A 12,804-nucleotide genomic window follows, 5' to 3' on the forward strand; every position below is an offset into this window, starting at 1 on the left:
TGGCATTCGGTTAATTGCCAGCCCAGCCTTAAATTGTGACAATTTGATACCATCACTTTGGGCAACAGACAAAGGACAGATGAATAAAGGTTTTATTCTATTTGTAGAAATATGCCTTGGTTATGGATCACACTGAGTAGCAGAGATTTTATTTGCAAAGATATATATGAACATATGACTGGAAAGGGAGAAGACTCACAAAAGGGTGAGTTTTCAGACCAGGTTTGGTCTGAAGGATTCAGCAGCAGAAGCTGCGTGCCATGAACCAGCAAAGAGAATGCAGATCTTGTAGTCAATTGGCAAGGGGTGCTGCAAGCCAAAACAAGGGAAAGGTTTTACAATAGCAGAGTTGGGGTGCAGCAGGACAGTTGTATGACAAGTTTCAAGACTGCTTGGGCTTGCAAACATTTTGCGATTCTTGCAGAGCGTAAGCAGAAAACCATAACACCAGCTTTCCTCATCCTGGAAAAAATAAGGATCTGAACTTTTTTTTACAAAATAAGAAATGGTTAACTTTGATTAGGTTTTCCACTCATAGTGACAGGTATGTGGATTAATGGGACCAGAAGAAGCAATTACTACTGAAGAAAAGTGGGAGAAATGCTGTAACGCAATATACCCAACCCAGTGTGGGCTCCCTGGGAAAGCTCAGTGAAATCCTAGTGGAAAACTTGTGCTTGGAAGAGCCAGACAGTAAGTTCATAAGCAGTGAACACAATTTTCAGTTAACTTTTGCCCACCTCCAATTAGCCAGCTTTACCCATGAGGCTTAACTAAATGCTACTGCTGCTCCCATCACCTGCCTCACCAAATTTGTGTGCAGTCCCAAATGGCTTTGCCCAATGACTGAAGCAGCAGTATTAAGCATTATTAAAAAGACTTTCCTATCTCCAAATCACTTGACTGTGCAATACTCCCTGATGCTCACTTAAAGGTCTCCCAAGCAGACCAGCTCACCCAAAGAACACCAGAAATAAACAAGCTAATGGGATCCAGGACAATGGCTCATTTCACAGAGCAGACACTTAGCCCAGTGCAGCTGGTTTAAATGACCCTGCCCACAGCTGTAATGATCACAGGGCAGCTCAAAGAACAAATATAGCATACAGTCTGTCCCCTGCAAACAACTGGAAAACACAAGCAGACTCAGAACTCATCCTCATTAATAAAAGCAGTTAGTCCATGAATTATAAACTGTAAATTTTGTCTGGCATCACTACCAGAGCAAAACAAAGCAACCAACACAGTTGCAATCGCGCTGCCTCTCAGTATTTCACTAAGCACGACAAGCCCGGTCACAGAGGGAGAAGTTGTGGTCTAAGGAGGAACTAAACAAATTTTTTTTTTAGTAGACTATATTCCTAATTTATTACACACAAAACAGGGAGCTACTCAGGGTTTTATGTCAAGAACAATTCTTTAAAGCAACATATCCTTTAAATCAACATGTTCTTTAAAGCAGCAGCCAAACCTCAGAACAGTCTTGACTTGGATCTGTTTAAAGCATTAAACTCACTGTAAAGGCTTCTAACAATGATGATGATACCAGTACATCAAACAAGTACCAGTACATCAACCCAGTACATACCCATTCCAGGTTTCAGAGGAAAGAAATTCCAGGTTTCTCAGAGGAGAAAGAAATCCTCATGTTTCAGAATTCAAGATCTCTAACTCTTCACTTCATGGTTAGACAAACTTTCTCAGGCAGGCTAATCAACTTTCTTTTCATAGCAAGATTTCTTGCACCTTGCTGGGTACATCTAGCACTAGCTATATTGGAGAGAGAATATTGGACTGACTGTACATGAGGTGCAGGTGTGGCAAATCATTAAGAATACAAGTCTTTAAATGTGTTCTTTATTTCGCTAACTTTCTCCTGCTTGAGATTTGAATTAATTTGTGAAAGTTGTGTGGCTCTATCAGCTGTGCCAATGTTATCAAACAGAGAAGCTCAGTGAAAGCAGATCTGTAGAACAGAACAGATGGTAGAGAGGGCCCAGTATCCACATTATGTGCACTATGGGGGCTTTATTTCAAACTAGATCTAGTATGCTCCCACAGGCTGAATGCCACCAGCATCTGGAGTGCACAACTGGGGTGCAGCTTTTGGTTTCATTTCATCCAAAACAAATCTAGTTCACACAATCTGAGATCACTCTGCAATGAGAGCAAACCCATGCTATGCAGGGATGATTGATATATTCATTTCCAAATAGCACCCACACTCCAAAGTACAAGGTGAAAACAGATGTTCCCCTTTTTGTCTAAGCACCTCTGGCGTGCCCACAAGCAATTATACTTTACTGTATACTCCAAAAAAGCCACAACATGAGAGACAGCATTTCTCCAACCATATTTCTTTAAAAAATATCACAGTAAATTTGCAGCAGCATTCAGACATCCATGTATTTCTGTCTCCACCACCTCTGTTAGGGAAGGACAGCATTGTCTTTCCCATGTCTGGGAAACTGGAGAATGGAGACCAAGCACTTCGGAAGTTCACACAGACAGAATGAGACAAAGCAGAAAAAGGAACCAGAGCACTCCAAACCCAACATGCCTTAATTAGAATCAGTGGGGAACATCAGGGAACTGTTGCATGTTTGACCTCAGTGGCCAAAACCTATTTTCAGTGGGTAGTGCTGAGTTACTTCTCTGCAAGGGAAGGCCACTCCCTCAGTGTAACCCTTCATCTTAGCAACAAGCCTGGAGTGCACACAAACCTTACACAATGATCTCCTTCCTCATGGTCAATTTATTATCATGTGGCTAAAGGCATTGACAAAAACTCAGATCTCTCTTCTCCTCTACTCCCTTTCAGTGTGACTAGAGCTCTGAGTTTCTAAATCATTCTCTGGGCACACATCTCTGTAGATGCCTGACCCACTGATCCCCATGACTGTGTGCCTATGGGAACTCAAGCAGTTTGAACATGGCTCTTGATCTCCTGCATCTCAATTCTTTGACATAAATATTCTCTCCTTATCTCCTCAAACTAAGAGTTTGCAAAAAGGCAGGGGACAGAGTCTAACTTAAATATGGAAGTAAGGTTCTGGGGGAAATTCAGAAACTGAACACTGATTTCTTTCCAGTACAAAAAGCCCAACTTTGTAGCAGTCTCATGTATTAAAATCCACCCTGCTCAATTCTGAATTTGGAAAAACTGTATCCCTTTACTATAATGAACCTATGCAACTTACAATGTTAGTTATAACAGCTACCTCATAAAATAAAATATTTTCAGTTCAGCCTATAATCTAATATAAACATTGCAATGAAAAGATAATTTTGAAATGTTTTGGTAACAAAGACAGAAACTTGAGATGATTTATTGAGACATTTTCTTTTTACTAATGACACATTTCCATTTCAACCTGAGGCTAATTTTCTGGTGAAAGACTCTTCCATACTACTTTTTTTACCAGCCAGGGCTACACACTGTGTGCTAGGAACATTGGGCTATAATCTGAATGGCACCTGTAACTGCTACAGAAATAGAAGGTAAAACAAAGAACAAAAAGTTTAATGTAGCTTCTGTAAAGGGACTGATCAGTTACTAAATATGCTGTAAATTCAATGTAGTGGCTTAGGTTCCTAAGCTGTGTGACAGCACACCACTGAGTCATGCTGCTAGGCAAGGAGACATTTGAGACTTGCTATTAGTAGGAAGCAGCTATTCTCCACACCACATAACTTGGGATGTCATTAATTCATCAGCTTTTATGTACTGAGGCAGGATTCTGGGGCAAAAAGTGACTATTTTCAGTCATGTTTTAAAAATTATGAAATCAAACACCTTTAATAAGTATACACAAAAGTTATCAATTTCAAAATAAGTGAAGTAGCAAGACAGAAATATAACTTATTTTAAAAATTTTTTTAGCATTACTGTTCTGATAAAGACTTGAAGTGAAATGTTCAGGTCATGAATTCACAATAGAGATTAAAGGGAGTCTCTTAATAATTAAACCAAAAATAAAAATATTTCAGTATACACTAAAAAGTCCCAAGAAGCAAAGGCAAGACGACTGTAAAAAAACTAGGCAAGCACAGTTCAGATCATATCCATGTTCACTCACTGAAGTAGACTAAGGATGTATAAATTAATCCAGTGTTGAACAGGCTCAGTCTTATACTCACTGTTATTCACAAGCCAAAGTGCAACATCAGGAACCTTTAGAGACAGCATGGAATGCATGTGCTACAAAACACTGACTTGTATTTGGAATACAATGTTTTAACAAAAAGTTTTAGCAAAATATGCATGTGATACACACTGTTCTCTTAAACTTGTGTAATAGAAGAAAGTTTTATTCAGGATGGATTCACAGCCCACAGAACAGCTTAGAAAGGACTTTTATTTTTTTAAACACGGGTAAAAATGACATTGCCAAACATGACAGTAGGATAGATGCTGGTGAGATAATGAGATGTAAGCAGAGGCCAGAACAAGTAAATCAAACAGATATATAGGATTTCAAGAGGGAAAGAAGAAACATTTTAGGGATGAGGAGTGGAATCATACAGAAACTAAAGATATCAAGGCATGAAAAAAGAGATTTGTAAACAGTGCCAGACTATGAAGAAAGTCTTCTAGTTGTCTCTCTACTGGTTGGAAACAAAGTATTCAGAGATCAGAAAGAATGAGACAAAGATTCAAGACAATGACCAAGAAAAGAATGGAAATGATTTTGAATTATGGACAGTCACAAAAAAACATAGACTTTGAATGCATCACTGAAGTGCAAAGTGAGGGACACGAAATTAAAGGTAACTTAATGGGAGCATCATGGTTGCTGTTAATGGATAAGTGAACAGGGAAGAAAAGATAATTTACAAGACAAGAACACAGCCACTTAGCAACACCATGGAACTGTATGCAGATAAATACCATGTGCATGCATCACATTCTGTTCACATTTGCTTAAGGACTGAGATAGGCCCATGCCACAGGCCTAGATACACATGCAAAGTTCAGAACCCACAGAAACTCTGCAAAAGCAGGAGGTGTGTGGATCTAAATGGGGTTGTGACACTGGCCTTCACAATTTCACTTTCAGTGGGACACAATTCATAATTTTGCCACAAATCTTGATATTCACTGACCTGTCTGTGCAGGAGAATGAATTTATGGGGGTCTCCATCTGACCAAGGAGGAAGTTGCACATCTCCCAGTATTGTTCCATCCTGCATGCAGCCTGCAGGAATTACAAAGGGAGAATTTTAAACAAGAATCCCACACATTGCAGACAGGAACAGCTTTTCTAAAACTCTGAATTCAAAGAATACTGAGGTGATTTTCACACATGCAGTTTCAGGTTCTGCATCAAATATAGTGCCATTTAACACTGCAGAACCAATTTATCCTGACATTTATGTTCTAGAAATAAAGCACTGAGAAGATGTTCCAGTAACTGTTACTAATACAGTAAAAACATGCATGTCCTCAGCACAGCCCATTTTAGCACAGATGACAGATTGAGACAAGACAAATCCATTGTCATAACTTTGTTTTTCATACATAATTCTGTGGGTCCAACTGCCAGATATTCCTACTAAAGTAGTGACTGTGAGGGATTTTGTTCTCAAGACCTTTGCAAGCTGATTCCTTTCAGAAGTGGAACATATATCCTTTAATCAGGGCACAGTATTGTGCAGCTGGATGAATTAAAATTTAAGTTAAGGCTCAGGTCTGGAACTTCAAGATATTTATTGTGTAGCAGTGAATAGAGAGTTCGTGGCTTTACCTACTGCAAAATCTTCCTGTATATTTTTGCTCTCTATCTGTGAGATATTGGTGTGGTTTTTAGGTCACTTCACTTGATTCCACCCAGGTAAGCCTCTGGATCTTGTTTTCCACAAGGCTCTCAAAATGAAATTGCTGCAATTCTTTCATATCTTTTTTTTTTTTTTTTTTTTTCATATCTTCATATCTAACATATTTTTCCAATTCTGCTCTTTTTTAGCATGTCTCATTTCACCGAAGTAAATACTATTATAGCTCAACACCAGGAGTTAAGCTGCCTTTGCCATTACAAATTTAGGATGATTCTTAAGGTATTTCTTCTCTGATAATGTTAATCAACCTGCATTCACTACAAAAAGCAGCTTTGCATTGCAAAAGATGTGAATTTCTGGTAAAGTGGAGTGAATCGTAACTGATGTGCCTATTCCTGAATACTGTTTTTTCCGAATTTTCCCCGATCCTTGACCAGTGATGCAGAAAGGTCTAGAGGCAATGGATTGTGTTGTTGCTTGAGGCCAGGGATAATATATCAAGTTCATGCTACTTGTGCAGAACCTTTCAGGATGATAGTGAGGACATTTAGTACTTTTAATCACTAGAGACATAAGATCTAAAAAAACACCTTCTACCAACTCCATTTAACAACTGCTCTGTCTCTAAAAGTCAAATTAGAATTAATTTTGTTCATAGACGTGATGACACAATGAATTTTCAAAACTAGCTATTTTATTTATATCATAAATCCACATTTGTCTGAGAAAATGTGTAATTCCTTTGCTCAGTAACTAGTAGGAACCACAGCCTCTTCTGAGCTAGAAACATGGTTCATCTCATATCATTCACACATAAGAAGCTTCTATTCTTGAGCCTTATTTTAATAAAAATATATTTGTCATTGCTTGAAAGACTAATAAGTTTGAGGGACCAACTCTCAGCACGTGATGTGGATCTTTTTCTGTTCGCAGGATGCTGGGGGTCACTGAAGACTCTTCTAGAACTTACCAAGTTCAGAGTCATTCATATTGGTTAGGAACTCTGGCAAGTAGAAGAATTCTGGGATGAGTTCTCTGACATCACTCATGTTGTCCCTTGATGCTGATTCCCATGTGCTCCTGACACTGTGAAACATCCTGTCTGCAACATCAAAACTCCCACCCTGTGAGATGGAGACAGTCAAATTACTGCAGTATTCTGTTATGTATCAAGCAGATGTAGAATTGCAGCCAATTCTACAATAATCACCTCATCACATGTTTGATTAGGTGATACCTCCAGATCTGTCCCAGATCCATTTACTGTGATGTTATATTAGGTGCCATTTTAGTTCTGATTTGTAGATATGTAGGTTGAGAATACCATAAAGCTTGGAGTCTTAGCAAAGCTTCCAATAACACAGAGGCAAGCAGAAATGATCATGGGCAGCTTGAGAATATTAGTATACCCGTTATCAATGCTTCTGAAGGCAATCCTTTTATCCCAGAGTGCTTTGCAAACAGTGGACACAACTTCAGTGTTTTCCCTTCAGCTGTGACCCAAAATAATCTCATGTCCAATCCTCTGGAAAAAACCTTTGGGGAATATGCAGTTACCACTGAAATAACATTCATAACTTTCATTAGATCCAGACAAACACGAAAGGTTCAGTGGTCAGGAGCCTGCAGGGATTGTTTATTCTTTATGGGAAGGAGGGACACTGTGAAGAGGGGAGGAAAGGATCCCAAGCTGAATTTATGCGTAAGGAGGTAGAAACAAAGTGCCTTGTGTCCTGAGAGCATTTGAACATCTTTAGTTAAATGAGAGTCAAATTCTAGACAAAAGCAGCCATAGGTGCATCCCTGTACATCACTGATTTGAGGCCTCAAGAAGAAAGAAAAATAATAATTAAAAAATAGCACTAAATGAAGGGTATATGCCTTACATTGGCACCTTATTTCTGACAGGATGTTCTAATGGGATCTCAGGTACTGTATCCATTTGTTAAAAGCCAGGTTCACCTTTGCTTAGAGATCCCTACACAGAGCATGAAAGGATTTATTTTACCATAAAATTTCTACAATAATAGAAATAACCAAATAGAAAGCAGTTTTGGAGATTATATGAATGATTTTATCATAACAAACAAGCTGTTTCAGAAGAAAGCTGACTTTTTAACTAGATAAAGTTACAGAACTAAATTATTTCTCAATGCCTACTTCAGGTACTGGCAGTAGTTTAGCTGCCCAAGTACAACATTCTCCCAGACTAATGTAAGTGTTTCTCATCAGGGTTAATTAATTTTGGATTGTATGTCATGGGACATAACACTACATCCCACTAATAGGGCTCAAGAGATTGTCAGATCAAGCATCTTAAAACAGTTCTGCAGTGCAGTGAGAATGTATGAATGATTGCTCAGCTTCAGCCATTCAATCCTCAGAGCTGTTTCACTAGGCAAAAAAAAATAAACCAGGGGGACTGCAGAATGAAGACACTAAAACTCAAAGATGGGTTAATCTGTCAATGAATAAGAGACGCAGTCAGGTTCTGCCTATGGCTGACTTCTCAGGAAAACCTGGCACCTTTTGGTTTTCTCTTTGCCTGTGGGCTGTTGCATGTGCCAGATGCCAGGGATGCCACCCTGCACACTAACAGTGAACTGAAGCTTTGCCTTGCAATCTATTAAACAGGAAAACAACAATATCTAAACATTCTCATGCTGTAGGGGTGCTTTTGAGATGACTCCCACCAGAAGCCAACACATATTCTAGACAGAAAGACTATTGCTACTTCCCTCGAGGTGAATTTTGACTAAGCTTTTAGTCCAGCCTCATCTCTGAATGACAATATAATTCTACCTTACTTCCTTGTACTGCATGTCCTTTTCCTTAGATCACTGACAGTGGTGAAGCCTTCCCACACCCACTCAAGGGACTGAGTGAAAAAGTGCCTAATCACATGAGTAAGCCTTGCTGGAGTTAATCTGATGCACAAGGTCATCTTGTTCTTCATCATTATTAAGCAGGAACCCTTGGAGTCAAATTCAAATTGAAATTAAAACAGAATAGAAAAAGAACTATAAATAAATCAACAGCTAACAAGTATCTCATTGAAGAATATTAAAGGGCTTTGTATATTTAATCTGCACACAGCACACAGTGCCTGGTGGTAACTGATGCTTTTTCATCTTTTTTTTGCAGTTTTTATGAGAGCTGATGGTAGTCTCCTGAGAAGCAATATGATTTGTAATAAAAAGATTACCTGCATTAAATAAAAATAATATATACATAGGAAATGCTGTTAGCGTGACAAATCTGGTTAAAGATATTACCACCACAAAACAATGTGATTTTTTCTCTGGCTGTCTAATTCATTTTAGGGAAAAGTAATATCTTTAAAACTTAGGCCTGTATTATTTATAAAGGAAGCAATAACTGATTTTCCCATTTCCTATATTAATGAATTTATTTGCATATATTTATATCAGAATTAATGAGTTTTCTCTCTCCATGAATGCAAAAACAGCACTGAAAGGGAAAGAGAACAGAGATTTGCTTTATGACTTTAGATTGAAGTCAACATAAACTCATGCCTTTTCTGTCACTAGAGACAGCAAATGTCTGTTTCCTTTCAGCAGAGGCCTTACATTGTCACCAGGAACACTGCAAAAAATATGCTTTTTAAAACTAGAGTTTAGCAGGGTATATACAAAGCAGCTAGTCAAGGGGGTCTTTAGGAAGAAATTAGAACTTCTCATGTCTGTAAACCTAAGCATAACTGATTCTTGGTGGTGCTTTAAACCCAAAGGCCTCTAAGTGTTTCTAAGAGAGGCCAGGAAGGTACAAAGACCACAAACCCAGGGATGCTGAGAAGAAATTACCTGAACTCAGTGCCTAAATCACTGCTCAAGAGTCAATGACATAAGAAGGAGTAAGAACCCTATTGTCTGGAAGTGCCTTTGAGAGGCAAATGTCAGGAAAACAGATGAGGCTGATAGCTGAAATGCAACAGGGGGATAAGAATACAAGGGGGTAAAATCTGAATTGAATTCAAAGCAAGTGTCACTAATTATAGGGGGCATGGGGTCCTAGAATGCCTTTACAAAGAAGACATTAAACACACAAACCTTTGCTATTTTACTGTGGTACTGAGACCAGTTCCTGAAAGGAACTCAAGGAAGTCCTTGACTAAAGTGAAGAAGAAAGTACCATCCAACAGCTGTTTATTGAGTCAGCCTTTCATCCATTCTAGTTTAATACGCAAAGCACATACACGCTTTTCTCCAGAATTAGATCTCAATACACTTAAATAAAATGTGAAATAAGGTTTTGTAAATTCCTGTACAGTTCCCTTACTAGAGGCAATACTTCCTCACTACCTTTTTCTGTAGTCAGGTGCCAATCAATTCTTTGGTGTGAGAAAGAGGATGGTATGCCAATATCAATTTTTCACAAGGGGTACACCCAGGGTGTTGCATTTCCTTGTAATTTGCATTCAGACTGACAGTTTGCAGTTATAAGAATAACTTTTCCACTTTTTAAGATGCTGAGAAGCTTTCACAACTGCAACTCAGCATGCTTCCAGGATCTTAAGTTTGGAATTACCCCTCTTCCATCTTACATTTGACTTGAACATACAGATTTCAGGAGGGCATTTGACACTGTCTCCCACAGCATCCTTGGAGCTAAACTGAAGAAGTGTGGCCTGGATGATGGGGTAGTGAGGTGGATCAGGAGCTGGCTGAAGGAGAGAAGCCAGAGAGTTGTAGTCAATGGGATGGAGTCTACTTGGAAGTCTGTTTCTAGTGGAGTCCCTCAAGGGTCAGTACTGGGACCAGTACCATTCAATATATTTATTGATGACCTGGAAGAGGGAACAGAGTGCACTATCAGCAAGTTTGCTGATGACACAAAACTGGGAGGAGCGGCTGACACCCCAGGAGGCTGTGCTGCCATTCAGAGGGACCTGGACAGGCTGGAGAGTTGGGCAGGGAGAAATTTAATGAATTACAACACGGGTCAGTGTAAAGTCTTGCATCTGGGAAAGAACAACCCCAGGTACCAGTATAGGCTGGAGACTGAGCTGTTGGAGAGCAACATAGGTGAAAGAGACCTGGGGGTGCTGGTGGATGGAAGGATGACCATGAGCCAACAATGTGCCCTTGTGGCCAAGAAGGCCAATGGCATCCTGGGGTGCATTAGAAGGGGGTGGTTAGTAGGTGGAGAGAGGTTCTCCTCCCCCTCTACTCTGCCCTGGTGAGGCCACATCTGGAATATTGTGTCCAGTTCTGGGCCCCTCAGTTCATGAAGGACTGAGAACTCCTTGAAAGAGTCCAGTGCAGAGCAACCAAGATGATGAAGTGAATGGAAGATCTCTCTTATGAGGAAAGGCTGAGGGAGCTGGGTTTCTTCAGCTTGGAGAAGATAAGAATGAGGAGTGACCTCATTAATGTTTATAAATATGTAAGGGTTGAGTGCCAGGAGGACAAAGTCAAATTTTTCTCAGGGGTGACTGACAATGGAAATGCTTATAAACTGGAGCACAGGTGGTTCCATATAAATATTAGGAAGAATTTTTTCACTGTGAGGGTGACAGAGCACTGGCACAGGCTGTCCAGGGAAGTTGTGGAGTCTCCTTCCCTGGAGACATTCAAAGCCCACCTGGACATGTTCCTGTGTGACCTGCTATAGGTGACCCTGCTCTGGCAGGGGGGGTTGGACTAGATGAGCTTTTGAGGTCCCTTCCAACCCCAAACTTTCTATGATTCTATTGTTCTACGGATGGAAGAAGGTCACAGGTTCAGGGGATCCACATCCAGACAAAAGTTGAGTGGTAGAGCTCTCAGCAGTCTCTGTCAACTGTCCCCAAAAGATATGATTCATTTAAAGAAAATAAATAAATAAAAATAAATAAATAAAATAATAAAATAAATAAACAAAACAAAAAAAAAAATATAAAACCCCAGCACAACAGCAAAGTACTTGGTAAGCAGCAGGAGGCATGGCCTGGCCTCACCATACACACAGCAATCTCTGGGTGTGGAAGGTCCTAGCCCAGCCCTGTCCCTCACATCGGTCCATAAGGATAGGCTGATTTCAGCAAGAGACTCCTTAAATACACACTTTTGAGAACCTGTTCTCTTGGTAGATCCTGCTGTAACACAACACATATTACAGAAATAAGAATAATGTTTGTCTGCTACAGCCCAGGTGTCTGTGCTTGTGTGTCACCTCTGCTGAAGAGGGTGCTCAGAAAATTTGATGGTCCTGTTTGCTGACCAGCTGGGAAAAACAAGCACAAAATTAAATTTCCATAATATTCAATTCTGTGATGAGTGCTTTTGATACCAAAAAACAGTGCTGAGTAAAGAACAATCTAAAACAAAATACTCCTTTTGGAGCACTGAATCCCCACTTCTCCTTCAGGGAGTTGATCCCATGATCCTTATCATTCCACATCCACCAGAATCTGTGCATCCTCATCTGGCTCTTTATGTCATAACAGCCACATCTGCTTGCTGCAGATGCATTACTACATGGGCAATTTGCCTTAGAATACCTACTATAAAAGTCTCATCTGCCCCAAAGTCAGAAGCTTATGTTCAGATAGCTAATAAAATAATGTTTAGGTGTTTACATGCCTGAGCTCTCACAAAATGCATCACAAGATCAAAACTAAATAATCCTTCTCCCACAGAAAACAAAAAGTTAATCAAGCATCAATTATGCTCCTATTAAGATGTTGTCACTGACTTCAACAGATACAGCACCGAGCTTTCAGTGAGCCTGAAGTCCACACAGAGTATACAAAAAATGTTAAAAAAATTAATCCACCTTCATTACACAGCCACTATAATGTACTACATTATAGTGATGATGCACAAAGAGCTGTGAGGGAACCTATCTTGCCCCCTTACCTGCAGAGAACAGAAAGTCTTTGTAAACGGTTCCATTCGGACGAGGTAAGATGCCACTATTATTGCTGATGAATAATGAGTACAGTAGTGGCACCGGACAGAGAGGTCTCCTGGAAATTGGACACAAATCAGATTTTAGTGCACAATATAACCATTTCAAGCCCGT

The 12,804-nt window shown here is 39.7% G+C and overlaps 1 protein-coding gene across 2 annotated transcripts in view; it reads right to left on the minus strand.

Annotated features, from left to right (window-relative positions):
- WDFY4 (WDFY family member 4) overlaps nt 1–12,804 on the minus strand; it is a 133,828-nt gene that overhangs the window by 16,213 nt on the left and 104,811 nt on the right. For both annotated transcript variants that reach the window (XM_071748783.1, XM_071748782.1), the window contains exons 52-54: nt 12,639–12,748; nt 6,749–6,902; nt 5,107–5,198 (exon numbers count right to left, since the gene is read on the minus strand). In XM_071748783.1, the coding sequence (XP_071604884.1) occupies nt 5,107–5,198; nt 6,749–6,902; nt 12,639–12,748 (356 nt within the window). The remainder of the gene's footprint in view (nt 1–5,106; nt 5,199–6,748; nt 6,903–12,638; nt 12,749–12,804) is intronic.

Source organism: Heliangelus exortis, chromosome 7 (assembly GCF_036169615.1).
Source record: "Heliangelus exortis chromosome 7, bHelExo1.hap1, whole genome shotgun sequence".
NCBI classification, from domain to species: domain Eukaryota; kingdom Metazoa; phylum Chordata; class Aves; order Apodiformes; family Trochilidae; genus Heliangelus; species Heliangelus exortis.